General features: G+C 39.3%; 1 protein-coding gene across 1 annotated transcript in view; it reads left to right on the forward strand.

Moving 5' to 3' along the window:
* LOC131681974 (NADH dehydrogenase [ubiquinone] 1 beta subcomplex subunit 10) overlaps window positions 1-7590 on the forward strand; it is a 48961-nt gene extending 41371 nt beyond the window's left edge. Inside the window, exons 4-5 of the mRNA XM_058963097.1 lie at window positions 7142-7281; window positions 7352-7590. Coding sequence (XP_058819080.1) covers window positions 7142-7281; window positions 7352-7485 — 274 coding nt within the window. The 3' untranslated portion in view covers window positions 7486-7590. The remainder of the gene's footprint in view (window positions 1-7141; window positions 7282-7351) is intronic.
* The last annotated feature ends 18175 nt before the right edge of the window (window positions 7591-25765 follow it).

The raw sequence follows: 25765 nt of genomic DNA on the forward strand, positions 1-25765 counted from the left end.
TCGTGTGCGGTTTAAGCTCTAGCGACATTTATCGGCCAAGAACCACCTACTCTACTAAAAGCTTCGTGTGCTATAATATGGCTATTTGATCATGCGCATGTCAAAGGTCTTTACTCACTCATTTGTTGGGCTTACGTTCGCTGCAGCGCTTCTACGGTGGTGATGTCGGTATTACAGGTGCTCCGACGTGACGAAACGGCGGTCTGATGATATTCGCCGCGTGGTGAGTTTTTCCCAGTTCTACGACAGGGCGGCGGCGCAAGTAGTCAACGGCTGGTCTGCGCTCTAGGCCGGCGGTGCAACGGTCGGCCACTTCCGACTGATGCGTCGGGTTGTTCGACCAGGAAACGTGGAAGCGTGCGAGAGTGATTCGCAGTGAGCCGATCCTCGGCTTACGCGTCGCTAGAACCGTTCGGTTGGTTCTCAACTGTCCGGAAAAACGCTAGTCGGCGGGAAATTCGCCGGTGACGAAAACTGTCAAATAAAAAGCCGTCGAACGGCTGTTCGACGCGGTTTAAGCCTATGCCGGTATAAGCACACATTCTTTTATATTTACCTTTGTTTTTAGAAACACTCGCACACGTTTACCGCACAAAATCTAGCTTGGACTTTTACAACACCTAACGGAAAGGGAAAGATTTTTCAAACAATTAACTCGGGCCAAAGAATTCTAACATCGTTTTACCTCGACATTACACCGCGAAACAAACTAATCACTCGCACTTCTGTCTTCTTCCACGATCCAGGACAAATTGGATTGGAAATTGCGATAGGTCCTCAGATATACGCGAGTGTTAATTTTCGGGTTTTCTAACCGGAAGTACGTTATCTAGCCGAAACAGGACAACGACCTTTACCAATACCCGAAATCTCCCAGAGTTCAGTTCTGCGCTGATTCAATCCTACATCTCCCTCACTCTCAAGCTGCCCAGATCAACCCATTTAGTTTCGACGCGCATCTGTGTATAATTATAAAGAATCCCCCCGCCGGTTAATTCTTGCCAGGCTGTAGAGAACGCATGGGAAAGCAATTGGGCGCTTACCCCAAACCTCCCGCTAAGGTCTACACATTCGCGCAATAGAAGGAGCGGGTGAAATTTGTCAGTTCATGAACGGGATTATTTGTATGCGTGCGTTTAGTGTTCATTTCCCATGAAGGGGTTCATTGGGTTTTTTGGAAGTTCGTTTCATTTGTAACGGTGCTATGTGAACTGGAATACACTTTTGAAATGTTGTGCGTATGAACAAGAAACATGCAAGAATAGAAAATATAATGCAAAAATATGAAGAAAATAATGTAAAGTATATTTACAAAAGTTCAAAATGTGACCATGTTACATCTGTAAGCATCTTCGTATAAAATTCACTTGTCCTGAAATTCAACCTTTATATTTGAACAACTTCAATGGAACTTTTAACATCATTGCAATATTTCGCGGATTTCATTGCAACGCTTGGTTAAAAACGCTGATTATCCGTTTTCAAAATTAACTCAATGTGACAAACAGTGAACAAAAAAAACTTTGAGTTTTTGGATCAAGATAATTTTTTTTCATATATTCGAGGACTTGTGTGTATATAAGGTTTTCTTGTACTCAAATCATATTTCGTTTTCAAAAGTAATACATTTCGCATAATCTAGGATCAATTTAGTAACGATTTCTTGCATAATTGATAGGAAATGACCGTAAAATTCAACTGCCACAATATACTTTGCGGAGAATAACTTGAATAAATCGTTTCACGCTAACCACTAATTTGGACAGTCACTGCTGTGGTTTGCGTTCAATTAGAAACGGTGTGTCCTAACATTTCATCTTGAACGGAATTATAATAGCTGACTTAAACGATCATAACCAAAATTATGCGACGTATGGTCCTTTCTAAAACATAAATGAAGGCAAACCCTTGTAACCAAGCAATACCTTCCGATGAATGGTAGTTCCTTCGAACCTATCGGAAAAGATTATAACCTTGAACCAAAAGCACAAATAGTTTTCTGCCTCTGTCAAACATCCTAATTTTCAAAATGTCAATTAGAATTGTCAACGAAGAAGTTGTAATGAATCCCGTCAAATATTTTCATGCCACTAAACCCAATTATTGTTTTGGTAATGAAATTGAGAGTTGTCCTACTGGAGCTGTAGAGCTAGGTTCTCGGAAGGGCTCCCCGTCAGAATCACATACTACAATTTGCAGACGAGACAGGCAATGTCGCCCACTGAAACACTGCATTAGGCCAATTGTAGCGGGCCGTGATTCTGAATGTGATATTCATTGTACGGTTCAGGTATGTGCGGGCGCAGGGACTCGCGATCGCGTGTATCATCGCGAAGGGCTCGAACATTTGTACGTTAACGTGCTCGATCGCGTGTGCGTTTGTATGTCTCGTGTGCTAACGTGTATGAACTTCGCGTGTATAAATTCTATTTCATAACCGTGTGCCTTTCGCATATTCGCGTGTGTTCTAGAATGATCGCTACTTAATTTTTTGAGTACGGTTCAGGTTCCAGAAGAAAGTGGGTTCTTCCATATCATTAGAGTTCCCAATCATGTCGCCGTAGAACGCGTGGTCTAGTGGATATGAGCTTTATTTTGTTGATTGGTCCAACTGAATGTATGGACCTAAATTGCTAGAAGGAAGGCTAAAGATTTCCGAACGTGACCGATTCATGATCGCGCGCGTTTTCGGGTTCGTGTTTGAGACCGCGTTTGTAACTTCGTAAGTACTAAAACGTTCGCACAATTGCCGGAGTGTTATCAAGTTTACGCGATCGCGGGCATAGGTGTACGTAGATGATCGCGAAGGGCTTAAGCGTTCGCACGTTGACGTGTTTGTCGCGTGTGCTCGCGTGTATGTGACTTCGCGTGTATAAATTCGATTTTGAAACCCTGCGGCCATTCATATATTTGCGGACCGTCATTCTGATCTTTAGTTTTCGGTGTACGGATCACATTCTGACAGGGAAAGAGTTACCCCATATCACTAGAGTTTCCGGTCATGTCGCCATGGTACGTTTTGTCTAGTGGATATGGGAGTTATATTTCAATTTTATTATTTTTTTATTAATTAACAAGGACCTAGATTGTTGGTACCGAGGATAGAGACTTCCGGACGATCCCGATTCATGATGGCGCGAGCGCGGGAGTTTGTAGGTTGACGCTTGAGATCGCGTTGGTAAGTTTATGAGTGCTGAGATTTTCACCTTATCACCGGGGTGTAATCATGTTTGCGAGTTCGTGGGCGTACACCCAAAACGCGAACCGTATGAATTACATGCGAATAAGCATGATTCTAATGAGAATTTTGCATTGTAACTGGTATAATGCATATAAAGCGATATTGGTCCGGGACAAAAATGCATTAAGGCGATTACACCACAGAAACTTACACAAACCCACAGTTGGGAATGTATTAGTGATCAACGATATCGGATTAATAGTATTAAAATGACTCCGCACTAATACACATGTAAAGGACATCTCCACTCGGATATATGTGCGCTCTAAAAATACTGATACACGCTCAAGGAACAGTTTCCATTTCGCCTTTCTACTGATCACATGCTGCATATTGGAGAGAACAACTTATAGCATCATCAAATTGGTGTGGTGTGGGTGATGATTTTGTTTTGATAATATGTTAAGCTTTCGGCATTCTCTAAACCCTAAATTTACCATCGATATGCGACTTCTAGCCACTAGATAGGTTCATAAATAATGATTAATGATTATTTAAACGCACTATACACAGGAGAAAGTTATCTATATGGGAACATTGGGTTAACAAGTTAATTCAATATTTGTCGGATAGAAGCCGTCCGCCAATCATTTCTGGCATTCCTCATATTAACAGTACTTTCAGGTGATATCATATCAGTATTTCGCAGTAAAAGTATCTAAGTTTAAAGTATCATAAACTATAACGGTAGTGATGACATGGTTTTGCACTTTTGAGCAGCAATGGCAGTTACTCATTTCAGTTTGTATTATTTCCCGAACATGCGAATCCAGCGCACATCATCGCCCTGGGCAACGATCATCGCAAATCAATCTGAGCACAAATCATTTTCTTCCACTCTTCTCTGAAGCACAGAATGAGAGAGCGATGATTTTACTGCAAATACCATTCGCTATGGGAAAATAACGCGTATATCACACACTCTCGTGAACGTAAACTGTTCACGCGTTTAGTGTGGTTGTAATTGAGCTGTTCGCAGACAAAAAAGCGTAACTGTGTATGAAGACAGAAGTTCTTACAAACACCACAGAGGTATTCATGTATAGAATACACCACCTTTTTGGCAGACTCAGTAAGCAAAACCAACTAATACTTTTACATGCGGGCAGATAATATGGTAGCGTGTATTCTCAATCAATTTATTTTATCATGAATCAAGCTGTGTTGGTGTAATGCAGTAACGATGATTGGTCTACAATGCGAAGAAGGCATGATTCTAATTCGGAATATGCACGAAAGGATGTAATGCCTTTTTTGCATTGGGAAATTGTTTTGGGTGTAGGTTGCTTGGAAAATCACGAGGGGCTCTAACGTTTGTGCGCTGACGTGATTTTGTAACGTGTGTTCTTGAATGGTCGCGCGAACCGTGAGTCTGATATTAAATTTTCGGTGCACGGATAGAATTCTGGCAGAGAGTGGAATCGTTTATATCGATAGGGTTCCCGGTCATGTCGCCATGAGACGTATTGTCTAATAGGTATGGGCGTATTTTCTTAATTGGTCCAGCTGAAGGCATGGACCTAGGCTTCTAGGATCAAGGATAGACTTTCGGACGTGATCGATTCGCAATCGCGTGCGCAAGGGCATTTTTGTTTTCATGAGTCCCCGAACAACCGAACCAGTATGTTCCACCATTTGAAAGTAGAAACATCCATATCAGCCGTCCGGATCTCCCACTCTTATCGACCAAGCAAGAGTACTCGCTCATCAGGCTCATCACCCAAGCCCAGGGAACTACTTTAATTAGAAAATATTACGATAAATATCAAAACTAGTTTGCCTTATTCAATGAAAAAGTAAATTTCCAGCAGCGCTTTTCGCACTTTGCTGTTCTTCATTGTGGACCTTATATGCATTCATAGGCAGAACAGTTCCGGGATGAAAAATAGTGCCGAACTTTGCTTTTGCTTTGCGTTGGAAGTCAGCTGGGGCCGCTGTTACGAGAGTAGCAGAGCATCATCCACCTTGCTGGACTTTTTCCCACTCATTTTTCACGCCACATCGGTATCGATTACACGCCAACAGGGGGCCACCCACCGAAGCTGCCGACAGTGTTCGGATAAATAAACAATCGCGCACTTGCTGGCGGCGAGGATTTAGTTACTGTGAATGGATTAAATTGTTACACTCTTGGCATGTATAAAATCTGGTAATTGTCGTCTTGTGAGGCAGCACAAAAAAGTCTTTCAACTGTTATCAACAATATATCATTAATTTCCATAAGTTCAGTTCTACGGATATGCCATAATTGTTACGCAAAGTCAGTGTTCCTCATGGATTTTATTGCCTATTTTGGCTGCTACTGCTGAAATTGAAGTTGCGGTTGATAGCTTATTGGTTTTGCCTAAACAAAGAGTTATAAATTCATTAAATTCATAAACGTCATATGTTTATGAAAAAAAAACCGTGGTCATGAGGTGATAGTGTTAAACCTTTGTGGATAACTCAAAGATTTACACGAAAAACAGGTTTGTTCGAATGATATTTAAACAAGCTTAGTGAGCGTCAGTCTTAAAAAGACTATTTTTGGACAACTACCCGTCCAAAAAATACTGTTTTAGCATAATTTCAGCTAGCTTTACTGCCGTTCTACGCATAATTGTCCCATGTATACAGAGAATCACATAGAACATGGTACAGTTATGAGTACAGCGGCAGTTTAGGGTTTTCCCAAAAGATATACACAAAGTATTTTATGTTATTCCATTCTGAACTCAATTTTTCTTTCGTTAATCAACTAGCTAAGTATTATATAAATAGGCTAAATATGTCAGTTGAATGTCACAATATATTTTATCCGTTGTACGCATCGTTTGGATTTATAAATCACATCAATTGATTCAATCATCAACACGTAGTTGATACATTTCGGATAACCAAACCAAATGCCACCGAGCAATGAGTCATTCCTTCCCACGCGCTATTTCCATTCCAGATTTTACTACACACTGGTTTTAATTCGATTTTTCGGCGCATCGGGCGTAGTGATGTTCGGTTTATGTTCATTAATCTGGACGGTCGAACCAAAAAAGATTGTATCCTCTAGAGGGTGCGAAGCGTTCCTTTGGTAATATTCTTTATTTGGTCAAACCGTACTGACTCGCTCCAGTATCCATTATTTTGACATGCATTTACATGGGGCCAGGAATGACCAACTATGGTACCTATATTATTTGTTTGTTCGTGCGTTTTAACGCGTTTCTTAGTATTTTCAATTACAATATTAATTTAAAAATATTTTAGAAAATTAAACATGTAGGTATTCGAGACTACTACCCTGCTTTCAAGAACCGTTTAACTCGCGTGCTGCACTGACGATTGATTTTCGGCAAGAATTTATTTGCTTATTTGCCAGCTGTCCACTCATCAGAGCCGATCTGGCTGGAAAGTTCGAGCAGCGGGCGGTAATTTCAACAGAAATCACGATTGGTTTATTTTCGCTAGACACCAAGTGTTTATATCGAGGTAACTAATTTACACGCGAATTTTACGTTTGTGGTGTCCAGATGAGACGCGTGGAAGTTCAATATTCAAAACGCAATTAATCTGAGCTGGTATACCTATAGGTATAAGATTAGAGGAGATATCGATTACTTCAACTAATATTAATATAGATATCAATATGAGCTGACTTAATCCTAGTTTTATCCATTATGATGATGGTTGAATCTACTTTACGATTTTGTATTAATGGGATGTACTCAACTTCACGGATAATGGTATTCCTATGGAACAGTTTTCATTTCGAAATCTATGAGGTGATAATTAAAAATTATTTTTAACTTAATTGATTCGAATCTTTTCTGTTTCATCGACGTCAATGTTTGTGAAAGCAATCTTCCACGAATGATTACCATTGTGAAACTGCATTTCATCGTCATTTTTTTGTTTATTTTTCAGGCTTGTCGACAGCGAGATCCTAAACATCCTGCGCCAACGGTTTGAAGACTGTGTCCTGTATGAACAACCGGATCACATGAGAAAATGTCGCCCGTTAATGGATGTGTACGAGAAAGCAGCTGAAAACTGGTTTATTAAATGTAATATATTTATGGGTGTTTAGTTGACCGCAACGGGTTGCGAAGTAATCAACTGTTTCAATGATTGCAGACGGTGATCTTGGAGGCTACGCTAACGCTAAGTCTTGCTACATGAAGCAGAAGCATCGTATGGTTTGGGAAAGACGCCACGGCCCGGTCGGTTCTGGAATGAAGCACTCGGATGATACCACCGATGAACATTGAAGTCACTTTGTGTGAGTGTGTGGTTCAATACGAGCCCACATTGGTGGAGAATAGTAGAGTTGGTAACGATCGCATTGAAATTCTGTAAATAAAATAAAAACTGAATCTGTCTGCTCGTGTCAATGTTTAGAAAGAAATTGATTTATCAGTACCATATTCGCATGTTCAATAGTCATACTTTTGAAATAAGTTAGCAGTAAGTTTAATGAATAACTCTCGTCCGACATCATTTTTTTTCGTTCCTACTGTCCGCATCGCATTCAACGGGGTTCAACGCATACTGGTACGCACCCCCGATGGCATTATGAAAGCCCTCGATTCCCCCGTCACAGTCGAGCAATTGCAGCCAGCGATCATCGGTCGTCCCGATCATTTGTGTGGGATGGATGAAAGAGTCTTCTACCCACCAAAAATGACAAGTAATCATCTGCTCAAAACACTTCAAGCACTGATGTATTCTACGCTTCCAGTTATTTTGCCGTTTGCTCCAACATCTTGTGCCCAATTGCCAACCATTTCTCTCGCTGAAGACGATCATCTTATTCTGGGTGCGACGCAGTTGATTCGGGATGGCTCGAATCTTCCACCACAGTCGACCAAGCGACCGTCAATCGTTCCGATACTGTTCCTAGGATTGACGAAAGGACCTTCCATTGCGCTCAAAACGGCAGCAAGGATTCGCTCTGAACCTAATCCGCCCTCCAACAACATCGAGGTTTACTACCAGAATGTTGGTGGTTTAAATTCATTAACGGACAGATATTTGCTCGCGACCACGGACTGCTGTTCGGACGTCATCGCCTTGACCGAGACGTGGCTCGATAACCGTACTCTATCTCACCATGTGTTTGGGTGACATTCGATATCTGTGAATGCAACGCCCCACAGTGGCGAATCCTCGAACAAAAATCGTACAAAATCTAAAATGTTACCTAATTTGGCTAAAAATCACGAATTAAGCTAATTTTGAATTTAATTCATAATAATAGTTACATTTTTCCATAGTGTCATCGAATCGTTCTTAGGATTATCCCTGGGACGGGACGTGCAAAGTGAAAAAAAGCAACTGTCACCGCGAACCGGCAATGGCCTGTCATTGCGAACCGGACCTTTCTTGACGATTTTCATTTTCTTGGAATGGACAATGCCTGGGTAGTATCGTAATATCCTGTCTGTATACAAGGTGTATTTAGAAAACATATTTTACATGTTGCTTAGATGCATGTAGATGAACACAAACAAATATGCAAAATGCACCGAAGGCACGTGCAATTTAATTATTCTACTCAACAGTTATGTTCGATGTCGTTTTACACAGTTCAGACAAATCGACATAGATTTTTCATTAGGGCTTAAATCTCAAACGTAAACAGACTGCGTTTTCGCTATTATGGCATTATGCGACTAAAATACTACAAGATTCACTTGAAAATTAGTTAAAATAGTTTATAGATCGATTTATAATTAAAGAAAACAAAATGGCGAAACATTCATTTTCTTCGAGATTTCGACTTAGGCGCTTCTTCTCATATGGAATATAAAGACTAAACTAATATTTTTTGACAGAACAGGGGCGAATGGTTATTATTCACAAAATTATTCTGTAAACGGCGGTTCTATTATATAAATGATAATTAATATCTACTGTGATCATGTCTACTCGGTGGTTGTTGCACATAAACATTCGAATATTTCGATATTTTCATGAAATTTGAAGAAAAGACGCACGCGCCCCGTCATTTGCATTGGGTTTCTATGCGCCCATTTGCTGAGCCCTATTTAAAAATATCCTGTCAAGCTCGCCTATTTACCCAGCAAGACAGAGTCAGTTTAGCCCATTTACCGCGCCCTTCTGAAAATTATATTCACGGTTTAGCCCTTTCGCAAATGTTGGTTGCTGAAGGGCGAAATCACGACTGGAATGCAAATTGGGCGTAAGCATTCTTTTAGTTTCTACCCACTAAAAACACATAGGAATCAAATTCATTGTTATATTGTTATAAGGTTTTTTTAAGAGCTTCGGTTTATTAACCCATTATATCCCAGGGGTTTCAAAAAGTGAGCCAAATACAGTAATATCTTCAATTCCACCAAAAAATGTATCAAAGATTATGGGAAAAATAAAATCGCCGCTTATAATGGTTTTGAGAATGAAAATGTCTCGTGCAAAAAATTTCGTACGATTAAATAAAAACAACAAATTTTAAGTTGTTTCACAAATTTCTTCAGATTTTCTGATAGACAACACTTCTTTTATACCTGTGGGAACATTTTGTCACATAATGGAATTATTAGAATGAATTCCAACAATAAAATCGAATTAAATGTATTGCTTACTTTTCAGCCGCCATTTGCCCCTACTATACACGGTTCAAAAATGTAAATAAAATTACAAAAAATGGCAGCAGTCTTGTTTGACAGTGTAATATAAGGTGTAAAGATCCCATTAGTGCAATAATAAAGCAGTTAGAAGCCAAAATTCTACAGTAAATACACGTTAAACGATGGATTGTTCTGCGTATGAAATTTCATACGCTAGGATATAATGGGTTAAAAAGAAAGGAAAATAGATGTCCCGATTTTGTCAATGTCCCCGTTTTATCAGCCTAAAATTTACCAAGGGGCTGATAAAAACAGGTTTTCACTGTATTGCTTCTGATTAACACTTCGATGATAATTTCCAGATTTTTTACTTTTCGTTAAGCTTGAGCATGAACTTCACGATAGCGAGAAAATGTCTTGAAACATACACAAACGGTTTTTTTTTCAAATACTTTTTACAGAAGGAAACCTACAGAGGGAAAAAAGAAATAATCTGGAAAACATTAATAAAGGATAGTAGGCAAACGAAAGCTACAATAGAAAACTAGGTTTTATTTATGATTTGAGTGATTTGAGCGGCTTAAAATGAGCAATAACTGTACCGAAAGCATTACTTCGTATGAGTGACACATGCGCGCGTCGTTTGTTGCCCTTCCATGTCAGCATACGAACTAGAGATATTTACTAATTCAACTCCGGCCCGAAGCGAAACTGAGCCAGGCTCCAACCCCAACCGCTGTTACATTGTACGAGCTGACAGCGTGGGGCCACGACCCGACCCAGCCCCGAGTCCAAGCAAAAACAGCATAAAGTGGCTCCCCAACGAACAATTAAGTTGAATAATGGCTTTAACAATTCTTGTTCCCTTGTAATAGGGGCTTGTTCAGTTATCGTTGTTTAGTTCTTTAGTCCAGCATGTGCGTTATTATCCCCCACTACATCTTGTATTCGCTGATAGCCTACACGGAAACGAAAAACTACCTAAAATTGAGTTCCTTTGACTCAATCTCGTGGTATCGTGGGGGAACTTAAAATTAGGTAAACCGTGTTGAAGGTAGTTTCCATTTAACCACGGCAAAAATTACAACTCATTGATAGGTTTTTTATACTCAAGTTGAATTTACCTAATTTTGAGTGCACCCCAAACAACTCAAAAGTACCTTCCTCCACGGAAGACCTCGACTGAGTCGAATCTCTCTTTTTGTTTTTGACAACACTAATAAGTGCGAAAGCGACGCACAACTCAAAAGTAAGTTAAAAGAACTTATTCTGCAGGTTGTTTTATTTAACCGTGTATATGAGTGAACTTTCAAGACGTCACAAGCTCCATTGTTTACGATTTTAAAAACGTTAACTACTACAACATCGTTAGCACGGACGAAAATCTTAACAATGACGACGCGAACGATGCAACAATGACGTCTTCTTATATTCTTAACCACCTAATCGACCGTCAAGTGCCCGAACGAGCAATTAGTACCAATCAACACCTTCCCTGACAGTCAACCGCCTTTAGACGATTACGAATTGCCAAACCAGCTGCATTTTAAAAATTCTTGAATCATTAAACATTTGCATTATGAAACCAATACTTTCAACTGAACCACTAATACAAATAGCAACGCAGACGCACTTTTTTCGGCAACAAGCAAAACGTCGAACATCAACAGACGTCTTAGCCCAAGTCATTCTAATAGTAGGTATGTGAACGGGCAGTGAAAATAATCCGGTTTATATACTCGATGAATTCGCTAACGGATTGCAAACCGATGCTAAAATCAACCATGGTATCACAGTAGCGAAACTGGACAAACTCGATATTCATGGACAACTTCGGCACCTGTGTCGTGCCTACCTCTACGAAAAGCACCTTCAAATCAGTGTTAAGGACCGTCTATCTTTTTTTATTAACGACTCAGATTGAGTCAATTTATTATTTCTATGTTGTAACGACATTTAATTAGCAAGGGGCTGGAAGGTCTGAGATATTTTTCAATATAGTACTCAAGGAAGAGCAAGGAGTTGAAGGAAGAAAATTTAGAAAAAGGTGGAATAGGGTGATATGAGCAAGCTTAGAGTTCCCCGACGACTTAACCCTATGCCTTCTACCGTAGGAGTCCAGATATTTTGGCATTTGTAAATCCGAATCACCTGAGTCTGCGGCATGTCCGGACAAGCGTAAAGTGACATAGTGGCTTATGCTGTCGGAACCGACTGTCTATCTGTACTATACCTCGCTACATCAGGCATTTCACGAGGACATCGTCTTGTGCAGTAATATTCCTCCTCTACTTTAATGACATCATTATCAAATTACAATCCCATCTTTCTTTCGCCAATAACATTCGACGAATACGGAATACAACCGATGAGGATTTTTTTCAGAGTGAACTGGAGAGATTTATTACGTGGTGTGATCTAAACAGAATTGTTTTGAACCCGAGTGAATGCTCGTCACGTTCACGCGTAGATCCCATCCGATTTAGTTTAACTACCTTTTGTTCCACTCAAGCATTTCAAAACACTCTCACGTTAAGGATCTCGGAGTCATCTTGGATGCGGCGCTAACGTTCAAACCACATACTTCATACATTGTTGAGAAGTTATTAGAGTTTTCGATTGAAGGAACTGGTGGAGTTTTCTGCACTGAAATTGCACTTTTCTTGCAGAAGTGTTGTCAAAACACCGACACCATGTTCCATTGATTGGAACTGCAATAAAAAAGTGCAATTTCAGTGCAATTTCGGAGCAGATATTTGGCACCGAAAATTTTGTCGGTGGAGCCAGTGCACTCACTAACACCAACAAGGCAAACGTCAAAACAACCCAGCCATGGCCGCTAACAGCTGTTCTTGTTGACATTCGATTTGGATCATTGAAAAATTATACGTGCAGAGCGCTTTTTTTTTTCAAAAATGTTAGTTTTTGTGATTTGTAATTTTATTTGTGCGAACTGTTTTTCAGGTCAAGGAAAAATAACATTGCATTTATAACAAATGGAAGGATTAATATGCACGTCAATAAGTTCTGGTTTTTGATAGCCTTTTCAGATCTCGTTTAGTGATTCCTTGAAGCTGGTGATTGTCGGTTTTAATTGGAAGCGCATTCCAGCTAAGGGCTCCGTAAATCAGCACACTTTCTACTGCTGGTAGTGTTCGTTGGGATGTGGAATGAGCTTGTGCGCTCCGAGAAACTTTTCTGATGATGTTCCAGGATATATCCGGGGTGCGATTCGTAAAACCCACTATGCATGAAGCAGTTGATGCGGACCTGTTAGTGCTGCATCAGGTCCCGCCCTAGAATTGTATTGCGGACAGCTGCTAAAATCTCCCTTTTCCGGATGTTATAAACAAACGAACTCCGGCTTTAAAGCATCTTAGTAGTTGTTCTTATAGCTGAGTTGATAAACCTGGAACATATAGGGGAATTATGGTTAAAACCGACACCTTAAGCTTAACAATTTTTCTAAGTTGCCACCAAACCAATAAAATTATAGTTTTTATGCAGAATTCTTCTTCAGAAAATTCTTAACAAGACTAAATTTTTTCAGCGCTTCAAAAAATTAATTTCATTAAAAATTATTGGTTGTAAAACTTGGAAAACAAAGTGACTTTTTGTAGGCACTGCGGGTAAAACCGACACCCTATAGGGGTAAGATCGACACCCCCTTTAATTTATTTTCTCTCCACTTTATTAAAATCTTTATGTTTATTAAACATGAGATATATGCGTGAATAATTAAGTGTGAGTATGTATGATGCTAATATGTGCTTTTTATTGCTTCATCATGTAGTGAGGGGAAGAAAGTTCGAAAGCGTAGTACTATAAATAAGAGTATTTTATGCTATAGGATTATTTATTGATGAGTATTTCCAAATAATCCTTGCGCACATCGTTGCAACCTCCAGTTTCATATTATTTCGTAAGAGAAGATTTGCAAGCGTTCTACGTTCTGCTAATTGGATTCATTCACTTATAAGTGACACACACACTTCTTAGTAAAACTATCTTTTTCAGATTTGATTTTTCGGACTCTGATCATCAACGATCTATTGGGGTACACATAAGATCACTGTCTCATTGGGATAAAGTTCGTCTATGACAAACCAAGAGAACACTAGAAATTCGGTTTGATGAGCTTTTTGCAGAAATAGCAACAGCTTCGATAGAATCAGATAAGCAAAAATTCCAATTTTCGATTTTTAAAGAGACTTACAAGAAATAAACACAATAAGAGTATTTCAGTGCATTTCTGTTGATACTATAGTGTTCTAATAGGCTAATTGAAGTGTCACAAAGATCCCCAGTATTTTGAAATGAATCGCAAATATACACAACCATCTTAACAGCGTGTCGGTTTTACCCTAACCATAGGGTGTCGGTTTTACCCCAACAGCGCACATTTTTTTATAAAAGCGATTAAAAATATTGAATTTCTCAAACTCGTCTTCAATGCACCTAGTTGATCATAGGACAGGCCGATAATAATAGGTAGTGAAAAATGTGGTGATTTGAAAAGCTTTTGTTCGGTTAAAACCTTAAAATCTACCAACGAAATTTAAGATCCAGACGAGTATGAACGCTGCTGTCGTATGTTTTGTTTATTTTTATTACATTCGGCGTACTAACATGAATCCACTTTTTCTTCAAATGCTCTAAATAAACGTACTAATAATAATGTATCATTATGAAATGAATAAAAATTTGATTTCTAGGAAATGTTGTGGGGTGTCGGTTTTACCCACAGTGTCGGTTTTTCCCACAATTCCCCTACCGTGTCACCGTATGTGAGATAAGGTATGATGACTGCTCCACATCAGCTTCCTGCGTGTGGGTGTCGAAAGGACAGATGCGAAGCGGCGGAAAGTCCATAATGTGCCGAATACTTTCTTTGTTTATTCACCTGTGCCGCCCATTTGAAGTTGCAGTCCATTTTGAACTCTAGATTGGCGACTTCTTTGGACAGCGAGGTAATCTCCGCAAAATGAGATCCTTAGGGGTGTTATGCTGCAGAAGATTATAGCCTGAGTTTTTGTGGGTTAGGAAAAAGTTTGTTGCTCGCTGTTCACTGTTCGATTGCGTTGAGATCAGCATTTAATATATTGATATTTTCTACATTTTGCACCGGGCCGGAAATGTAGATTTGCCTGTCGTCGGCGTACAGGTGGTATTCGCAGAGAGAATTTCAGGCATGCTATTAATATATAGGGAAAATAACAGTGCACTGAGACAGGATCCTTGGGGAGTTCCATCTGTAAGTACTCTCTCCGCTGCCTTCTTCCCATCTACCTTGACAAGCTGAGTACGGTGCTTCAGGTATGATGTTAACAAGTCGCAAGCATCAGCATGGAAACCAAACTCTTCCTCTAGCTTTTTGCGGAGTATCCGGTGATTGAAACGCGGTTGAAAGCAAGCGACAGGCCGACAAGAACCATCACAGTACAGTTGCCTTCGTCTAGGTTGGTATAGATATCGTGTACGACTTTTGTTAGGGTGGTGGTGGTACCATGACGTTTTCGATATCCTGATTGATGTTTGGCAAGCAGCTGTAGTCGATGGTTGTCCAGATACCTAGAGATCTGGTCGAGCAGAATTTTCTCGAATATTTCAGAGATAGCTGGGAGGACATTAATTGGACGATAATCTTTTGGCTCGAAGGGATTGGCAGATTTTGGAATCGGCGTTATGATGGCCTTTTTCCAATTTTCGGAAATCTGCGACTATCGATGATCGCATTGAAGAGGTGAACGAAAGCGAAATCCACTATTGGTGAAGTCCGGAAGCGCTCTTGCAGGCAAATCACTTTGGTGTATTGTTCGTGTACGCAGCTGTAGGTGCCCGTCAGTGAAGAAGTCGTTGAGTTGGTGGATGCTGATACATCCGTCCGCAGGATCAGTTTTTTGTTATTGTGGATTCCTTCTCGGCGAAGGTTGTTCCAGAGTTTTTTCGCAAGCAGTTCACAACCGAAATTCATATCACTTGACAGAGTTAACCAATCTGGATGGTTTATACGCCAAAAGAACTGTGTATTATTGTAGTTCATACTAATGGAGACCGTACTACCGTGATCTAAAACACCGGAGTTATTCCGGATTGCATTGGAGCTATTTGGTTTTGCCATTTGGAGTTTTTCTATTAATAGCATGAAAATTTTCTATGAGAATAAACTTAAACTATTTTAAAATTTGTAGAATTTATTAAAGCCCACCATACTGAAATAATTTGAGGTTTGGTCAATCTTCCCCGAGGGTCCTGGAACTAGCCACAAGAGGTCAATAATGAATGTTCATTGGGTCCGGAATATGATCCTAGAAGGTCACTTGTAATCTGAAAATGTCAGATTTGGTTCTTGCACATAGTCTTCCTCAAAATACATCAATATGTTGTGCTTTAGTAAATCCTACAAGTTTTAAAACAGTTTAATCTCATAGAAAACTTATATGTTATTAATAAAAAACCCAAATGACAAAATCGACTAACCCCAACGCTATGCGGAATAACTCCGGTATTTTTGGACCATGGTGGTCCAATAAACATTAACAAGTTGATGCGATCGGCTAGATGGTCAAAAAGTATTTGGCCAACATGGACATCGTCATGAAGGAGCGGAAGTTATTTGATCCGTCGTTAATCGTTCAGCCAACGGGTGTCGTTCAGGATTCAGCCAACGGGTGCAGCCTGCTAATCAGAATACGTGAGAGTATTGCATGGCGGCATCCAACCAAAGCCATTTCTTTTTCCACCCATTACTTATTACAGCCAATCACTCCCGACTTTTAGAAGTTCAGCCGGGAGTTCATCCTTCCAGTGATGTCCCAGAACACGTTCTGCTCGCGTTCCTGTTCTTACCTGGCTCGCGAGCTGTGCTGTGTTGAAACGAGCTCGTGTGTCTGTTCTTATAAGAAGAGCGAGCCGCATAAGCCGAGAACGTGTGCTCGTCGCCTCACAAGCTCGTGTGCTTTACCGAGAACACGAGCTCGAAGTAAGAAGAACACGCTCGTGTTCGTCTTTTTGCTTCATCAAGAGCCGTGTGCTTCGTAGAACAGGCTCGTGTGTCGGCTCTGAGCTGCGAGCCGGCGGGCAATGGGGGATGTTTTATTTTCGTTTCGTTTATAGCATCTCATTGATTGCTGCGCACCTCAACCTAGCCGGAATATGGGAAATAAATTTATTCATCAATTGATTGTTAGAAAAGACAATTTGGATTGATGATATGTTTTCAGCCACTATTGATCTGGAATGATGAATTGATCAATGTTTTATTGATAAGTGTGTGAAGTGGCTGGCATATCAGTCTTTCTGATTTTGTTCCATTTTACCGTCAAAGTATTTGTCATTGAATTCAACATTAGTAAATATTTCCAATGAATCGCTTTCAAATTACAAATGATCAGTGTTAGGTCAGACCGGACTAAGTGACAATTTATTTATTACGAGAAAAACGAGTTTAAAGTTTGAATCGCAGCACCCTTTACAATATAATTAGAAATTGATTTTCGCCATAATTCTTTCTTATTGTTACATATTTCAAATCTGGCAAAAGTCGAAAGTAGCTACAGAAATTCTTTATCAAGTGCTATCATTATCGCATTTTTTGATGTTTTGCGACTTAGTCCAGTCTGACTTAACACCGATCAAATATGAAATCAAATCTAGCGTGCCGTTCATATCATATGGACTCAAATGAAAGTAGTATTAATCGCAATAGCCACTATTCCGTTTTAAAAATAAGATTATCATAATACCACTTAATTCAGCAAACTAATCAATTCAATCATTATTTGTACAACGAAGTTTTTGTAGTCGCATGATGTAAATGTGATCTTTAGTAACAAACATTTTTCTTCCTTTTTTATTTCGACTATGTTAGTCACATTTTCTTTTTTACGTTTTAACGACATTCAATTAGCTAGAGATTACTGGGTAGGGAAAGTTATGAAACTTAGAGCCATAGTGCTCAAGTGAGAGCAAGGCTGTGAAGTATACAGATCGGAAAACTAGAAGTGGCAGGGTCATTAGAACAGGCTTAATATCGTGCGGGCTTAATTTTTGCCTTCTGATAATGAGGGTCGAGCTTAGGCAGCTTACCCAGTAACAAACAATATTTTATGACTGGTGGCATCTAAACAGGCTAGTGTAACAGTAGGTATTAGCTAGTAGTAGGTAGTAGCTGATATTCAAATTTGCAAGCAACGCTTATCCTGATTATATTCTATATACACGGTTAAATGCTTTGGATGCAAAAATCTTAGTGCATATCTAATATTTTGCAAATTCTACTAAAAACGAAGTACCTGCAAATTTAGAGTTCATGTTTGTCCGTGTTGGAGAATTGTCGTGGGTTAATGCTCAGTGTTGGCAATAGCATATCTTTATTTTCGTCCAAAAATCTGTTATCTTTATTTACCTTTCGAATGTTCTGAATCGATATCTGGATCAAACCATTGCAATTATATTTGATTCATAATTTTTTTTCTTGTATATCTTGTATATCACCTTTGTTGTTTTGGTTATAACAGTGTAAACCTTGGAATCCTTCGCTATTTTCATGTTAGAAGGTAATCGAATTACCCATTTACATTATTCCCAGCTTCGAAGTGGGTTACTCATTCGTTATAATACATAAATTATCAACTATTACGAGCTTTTGCGAGGAATTAGAGTTAACGGAGATATATATGCTATACTAAAAATAATGAATAAGCAATTATTACTTATTTGCCAACCAATTAACGAACGCCATTAGCTTATGAAGGAATCAATAATTAATTCAATCCAAGTATTAGAACACTCAAGTTATTTATTCTTATAATTATAGTTTATTATTCATAACAAATTAAAATATTTCTTTTTAAGTGCAACATCATTATTCATTTTCATAATTGAGCTCAACTAAGTCAAATAAATTCTCATTTAACTTGACAAACAAAACCATTTCCAAATTATTTTCCAACAAATTAAGCCGGCGATCATTGAGAATCATACCCAGTACACTGAATGCACGTTCCACTGAGACTTGTGTGGCAGGAACAGATAGAGCCACTTGCGATAATGCAAACAGTTCAGGTTCTTTTGCTCGTCGTTCGTACCAGTAATCAAGAACGCTTTCGTCTGTTGGTAGACGGTTCGATAGCTGCAGTTTTATTATTTTTTGCTCGATTGGTTCTGCTTTACCAGTTACACACGCATGTTTTGCTTGAAGCATTGCTTCTAATTTTGATGTTCCTGGAGATGATGTTTCTGACAGATTAGGCACAGAATGATGTAGTTTGAGTTGTTGAGATAGTTGCAGAAGATGCTGTATTGCAATTTTCTTGTTTGCTTCAGTCATGAAATCTGATAGCGCAAAATTGATCCTTGGATCCATGTAAATCGCAGCTAAGAAGGCAGAATTTTCAATAAGGGATTTTTGCCTTTTCTCAATGGCGCGAATGAGAGTTGCTGATATATTAGACTTGATTTCACTCAATTCCAACGTAGTTGAAACCAGAATTATGAATAAGTCCCCCATTGTCAAGCTGGCGGACTGCAATTTTAAAGTTGCAATATAAATGCTATGAAAAGACTTTGAAAAATCATGAATAAATGCCCAGATATTTTCGGTTATCACCACCTCACGACTATTTTTTATGATTTGCTTGATGAAATCTTCATTTTCAGCGAAAAAGTTGACCATTGTGAATGCGGAATTCCATCTGGTTTCGACATCTAGCGTTGGAATTTTGCGATTTGCCAGCGCGAACTCAGCTCTAAACGATTTGCGCCGAAGATTTTTAGCCACGTCTCTAACAAATGCAATTTTTTTCGATAATTTCAAAGTTTTTATCGTGTCATAAACCGCAAGTTGAACAGTATGCGCAGCACAACGAACACCGGTTAAAAATCCTTCCATAAGCAAAACAGTTGCCTGTTCATCCTCATCATCTACATTGACTTGCTGGATTTCACTAATATCTTCGTACCTGAAATCTGTGCAAGACTCCTCTGGGTACGGCTCTTGTACTAAAGTTTCGTCATCTTCCGGCTCTACGTGTTGATCGCTTTGAAGGAGCTCTGCTGCTTTGATGAAGTTGGCACCGTTGTCTGTGGTTATCGCGTATACCTACGTTCGCCAGAAATGAATTGAAATATTGTGTACATTATATCTCATCAAGATCATTTGAATTAAATAAATAAAATAGTTTACTTACTTGATCAATTTCCACATCAAATCGGGCCAATATAGAAAGAACCTCTTTTCTAATATTTTCTGCTGTTTGTGCCACTTTTATGTCCACAAGACCCAGGGTGCGAATGGTAACTACCTTTCCATTAAGATACTGCGCGTTGATTCCCAGAATACTCCTGCCCTTTCGTGTTGCCGAATCCATTTTCAAACAAAATAATTTGTTTTTCAGTTCCGTAGCAATTATTTTCTGGAACACCGTAGACGTGTATTCCACTTTGGAAACTATGTTTTTCCTTGTAATACAAGTTTTTCCAAGACCACCTTCAATTCGTTTCAAAATATCTGTTAAGCCCGGCTTCTCAAACACGTTGAACGGTAGGCTTCCTGACGTCACCGCTTTTACACATGACTTGATGTAGAAATTTCGATCCATCCTTACAACTATCTTGGATTGAAAACGATTACTGGTACCCACCGTACCTTCTGGAGTACTACTCAGAGATTCGCCAGGGATCAGTTTAAAATATAAGTCTTTATGCACAAGCTGAAGATGGCGCTTTAAATTACTGCTTTTCTTTGCGATTTCCTTGTTGCAGTGAAGGCACAACATCGTTTTGTCTCTTAATTCAAACTGATTATGGATAATCTGCGACGCATCAGAAATTTCCTGCTTCCGTTTTTTGTTCTGGGACGACATCACGAAATCTTGGTAAAAAGTCACTGATTACTCGAGAAACACGTATACAATTTGAAATAAATTTTTTGAAGTGCTGCAATTTATAGCTTTTTTAACAGCTCCCCTCCATTCGGAATTGTTTCTAGAATTTCCAAACACGATCAAACGATGCATCACGAGAGTTTAATTCGGCAGTGGCGCACTTCGGTTCTTATTAGATTTTATAAATACTATGTGATATATCTATAAATCCTAGGGGCCATGCATAAATGACGTAGCATTTTGGGGGGTAGGGAGGGTATACTAAATTTGTGACGAAGTGTGACGAGGGGGAGGGTAGGGTCAAAAGTTGTGCGACGTAGCATTAAGTTTAAAACCCATTGTTTACAGACAACAATTTAATGATACTGCATTCCCAAGAGAAATAAATTTAAATTCAAACACGTTACTTTTGATGCGGTTTTTCATGAGATAAATTTTATGATTCGCGGAATTACAAGTTCGCAAAAATACGAAAAGATTTTGTATGCGGATTTAACTTGCTACATTAGTTAGCTAATGTTGCTAACTAGTAGACTTAGTTTGGAAGCTAAGTTAAATTTTCACTTCGGATTCAACCAAGCAAAATTTAGTAATTTAGATGAACGTATGCTTTTTAGAATCATTGGCAGCTGCAGGATTGTGAACTGAGAGAACTTCTCTTCATGGTCTCCTTGACATATAAAATTCAAAACAAAACTATCAACACTATATTTGTCATGAAATGGGCTTATTTTGCTCGCAATTTGCTGTTATAATGAAAATGTTGATAAAAGTCGTCAAACATTTTGAAAAGACATGCATTTAAAATAATTGAAAAACATGTGTAACTTATTTTCATCCCCGGCCGCTTTGCATGGGACTAGGGGGAGGGGGTAGGTAAATGCTACGTTATTTACGAGGGGGAGGTTAGAATTTTGTGACCAAATGCTACGAGGGGGGAGGGAGGGGTCAAAAATCGCCGAAAAAAAGCTACGCCATTTGTGTACGGCCCCCTACATGGAAAATGATTTTCGCATCCAAAAGATCAAAAAGGGACCCTTACATGAAGCATAAGTAATGTCATTACTGACCAGCAATCCCACTTTTAATCATCGTGTCAGCCAAGAAATGGCGGAATTCTAATTTTATTGTGCGTGTAAAAACCAACAAAATTTGTAGGCAATGCTAAAAATTTGAATATCAGCTATGCTGCCCATTAAAACATAAGAGTCCCATATAGATTTTTGTCGAAAATGAGTTATCTGTTGGATTGTATTCTGTATCATCACTGAATCCCAATGCACAAATAAGATTACCAGGTTTGTTCAGAAAATATGGAAAAAATACCAAAACATCCATAAGGCTCAATTAAAATTTAAATCTTGAACAAGCGTTTGTTTCGACTTGCTGTTTTTCAATATTGGACTCTTATGCTTGAATGGGCAGTATAGAGCAAAACATTTTCTAGGAAAATCAAAAGAAAAAAAAGAAGAGAAAAGTTTTCTCACATTGGTAGGTTGAACGCTCCAATAATCGTGGAGTACCTACTGTTACACTAGCCTGTTTAGATGCCACCAGTCATAAAATATTGTTTGTTACTAAAGCTCACATTTACATCATGCGACTACAAAAACTTCGTTGTACAAATAATGATTGAACTGATTAGTTTGTTGAATTAAGTGGTATTATGATAATCTTATTTTTAAAACGGAATAGTGGCTATTGCGGTTAATACTATTTTCATTTGAGTCCATACGATATGAACGGTACGCTAGATTTGATTTCATATTTGTAATTTGAAAGCGATTCATTGGAAATATTTACTAATGTTGAATTCAATGACAAATACTTTGACGGTAAAATGGAACAAAATCAGAAAGACTGATATGCCAGCCACTTCACACACTTATCAATAAAACATTGATCAATTCATCATTCCAGATCAATAGTAGCTGAAAACATATCATCAATCCAAATTGTCTTTTCTAACAATCAATTGATGAATAAATTTATTTCCCATATTCCTATTTCCGATGCTATAAACGAAACGAAAGAAGTTCGCAGTGGCCTTGCCATTTTTCAACTCTCGAGTGGCCTTTCGCACTTCACATCCACAGCTTGTCCATCATTTTCAAATCCCATTCTGTTTGTGCCTTCTCCACTCGTTTGTCCATTCAATACCAACTCAACAGGCCCCTTCCACCTGGTAGTTGCTCCTGTACGAGCTGTTAACACATTCCCATTCCGCAACAAGTTCTTGGGGTCCTTCATTGTGATTGATTGGTTGATCTGTTATGTGTAATTAGGATATCAAAGTTTTCTTTTTCCGGGCTGGGCAGTTATCCATATACAAAAGTTCTCGAGAGATACTGAACCTTCGATGTTAACGGCTTCGAAATTATATGATCTTGACGGTAGTTTCTCTTATATTGTGTATTACGCTTATAGACCATAAGTCTTTACCTCCGCAGAGTTTTTGGATGACAATTGGATTAGATAGATTGGATGAGATACATACAGATACCCCATGACCGCGAGTCGCTTCTAGAATACACTGGAAGTACACAATGTCAAAAACACCTTCAATATCTAGGAACACACCCAACCTAGATTGCTTGAGCGAGAAGGTCTTCTCAATGCTGTAAACAACAGCATGAAGAAGAGTAATCGTGGATTTCCCGCACTGATATGCAAGATGCATTTTGTGCAGTGGATATTCATCTAAATTAACGTTCCTGATGTGATGATCAATTATCGGTTTCAAAGCTTTCAGAAGAAAAGAGCTTAAGCTGATACTGCCCGCTTGACCGATTCAGTGGAAACTAATGTGCGTGCTAACGCCCACGAGTCCGAATCACCAGAATGAGATCTGTGAACATTGTTCACCTCCGGATCGATACAACCTGAAAATCTATGCGTCGAAGAGACAATTAAGAACATCTTTTTCGTCCGTCACATAAACACCATCTCTGGTTCTTAAGGAGTTCATTTGAAAATATTTCGATTTCGAGAGACTTTTATTTAACCTGTTAGCCTCGTTCAGACTAGAGACATTAGTGCATAGGTTTTGCCAGCCAGCCCGCTCTGCAGATCTAAGACATTTCTTATATGCACTACGCAATGGCCTGAAAGCCCTGGAGTCATCACGCTGACGCCAGTACCAAGCTCTTCTCATATCCTTCTTCATTCTTTCAAGCTCAGCCCTCCACCACGGGGTTTCCCTAGTTGATTTAACAGTACGAAGTGGTCAAGTCGTCGTGGTTAAGTCGCGATAGATTCATAATTGATGTACGTTTATGCTGGAGAACGATTTGTGCTATTCTAACCATTGTTGGTTACAAAACTGCACATTTCATTTCCATAATATATTGCACAACAACTAGAGAACACCAAGCAAATTGGGATGTTAACACAATGCGCCATATCAGGATTAAATGGGACATGATCATTTGATTCCCACGATTTGCGAGGAAAATAATGGTCCACTGTGTCAGAGATTCGCATAACACAGTAAGGGCAAAACCCAAAATGCTCCGTGCGCGACTGGCATATTTTAGACCATCCAGCCATCGGCACGGAACTACACCTTGACTTTGGGACTCCTGCTTTCAGTCGCCTCCTAGGACGTAGGAGCAGAAACCCAGCGGCTCAATTCTTGGCAGGATGCCACACGGCCTCTGGGCAGGTTCGTCTGTACCCATCGAAATTTGATAATCTAAACCCAGCAAAACTTCACCGAACTACAATCAGCCGAAAGTTTCAGCAAACCCCTAAAAAAATCCGGCAAAATAATGCTGAACGTCGACGCAAAAAAAAAATTTGGTGCGTTGAACGAGCGTTCCGCTGCGTAATGCAGCATACTGGGGTGCTCGCCCGGCTCTTCCCAGGTTCCGTTCGCCATTGAGAATATTTTAAACCCCCTCAAAAATTTTAACCGTAGGACGAGTCGGATGACACTGGATTTGGGATTCCCGATTTGGCTGGTTTTTACCATCGGAACAGGAAGTCCGTAGTGTAATTCTTAGCCGGTTGAAGCAACCACTACCGACACTACACGGCTTATCTAGACTGTTCGGAGAAGAAAGCTGACATTGAAGGACAGCTTCCATAGATGGCCGAACAGATATCAAAAAAACTTTCTGGAGCACGGTGCGAGATGGTCTCGCTAACTTTGAACTGGATGAATATCCGCACATTTTGAGAAGTTATACAAATGAGTAACCTCTATCCAGTTATGAATACTTGAAGAAATGTTGGTGAAAGTCCCGATCAGAGCATTCAAACATATTTTATTTATTACTGCATAGTTTTTAATCAACAGTGACAGCGTCAAGTAATGTGTTTCCCATGAAATTGTTTTACACTTCAGTTTAACTGTAGCCAAAAACAGATAAGATTTGTCCCAGTACTGGATTCTTGCTTTCAGTTTCTCTAGAGAAAACATGAGTAAAAAACTGCTGTTTGTTACCAGAAGAAAAGGGAATTGCTTCAGAGCACTTCCAGTTTTTTTTCTAGAAAACAAACTTCAACTAGTTAATTTCAAACTTCGACACTATTTTCTTTGAAGCTGCTCGATTGCAAAAGCTTGTGGTAACCATTCTATTTGCAGGTAGAACCGCTCTAGAACAACAATACTTGATAGTAACTTACAAACTGTTCGTTTCCTACCCATTTTTTTGTAAACAAACAAGCATCAGCTGTTAAATGACAGCTCAAGTAACTACACGCACACATTCAAGCCAGCACTCGATTTGCACTGGAGTGTTCCATTGACACTGGGCCAGTGCAAAACACCGGCACGGTGTCAGTGCCATCAATCGAAAAACCTATATGATTCATCTTCCGTATAGCAAAACACTTTGGGCGTCGCTAAAGTTTTTTGCTATGCTGCCTAAAATGGCTCTAATGTGCGTTGGCTCGCTCAACACAATAGTATTATTCTGTTTGGAATCCGTACTACCAAAATAATGTTTACAGAATCGGTTTATATACTTTGCACTCCGAGATCTTCCTTGGTGAAACAGATTTTAGCAGCCGAGCTTCGAAAATTGTTGTCAGTTAATACAGCTCGACACACTAGGCATCCGGAGAGG

Source organism: Topomyia yanbarensis, chromosome 2 (genome assembly GCF_030247195.1).
Source record: "Topomyia yanbarensis strain Yona2022 chromosome 2, ASM3024719v1, whole genome shotgun sequence".
Lineage (NCBI taxonomy): Eukaryota > Metazoa > Arthropoda > Insecta > Diptera > Culicidae > Topomyia > Topomyia yanbarensis.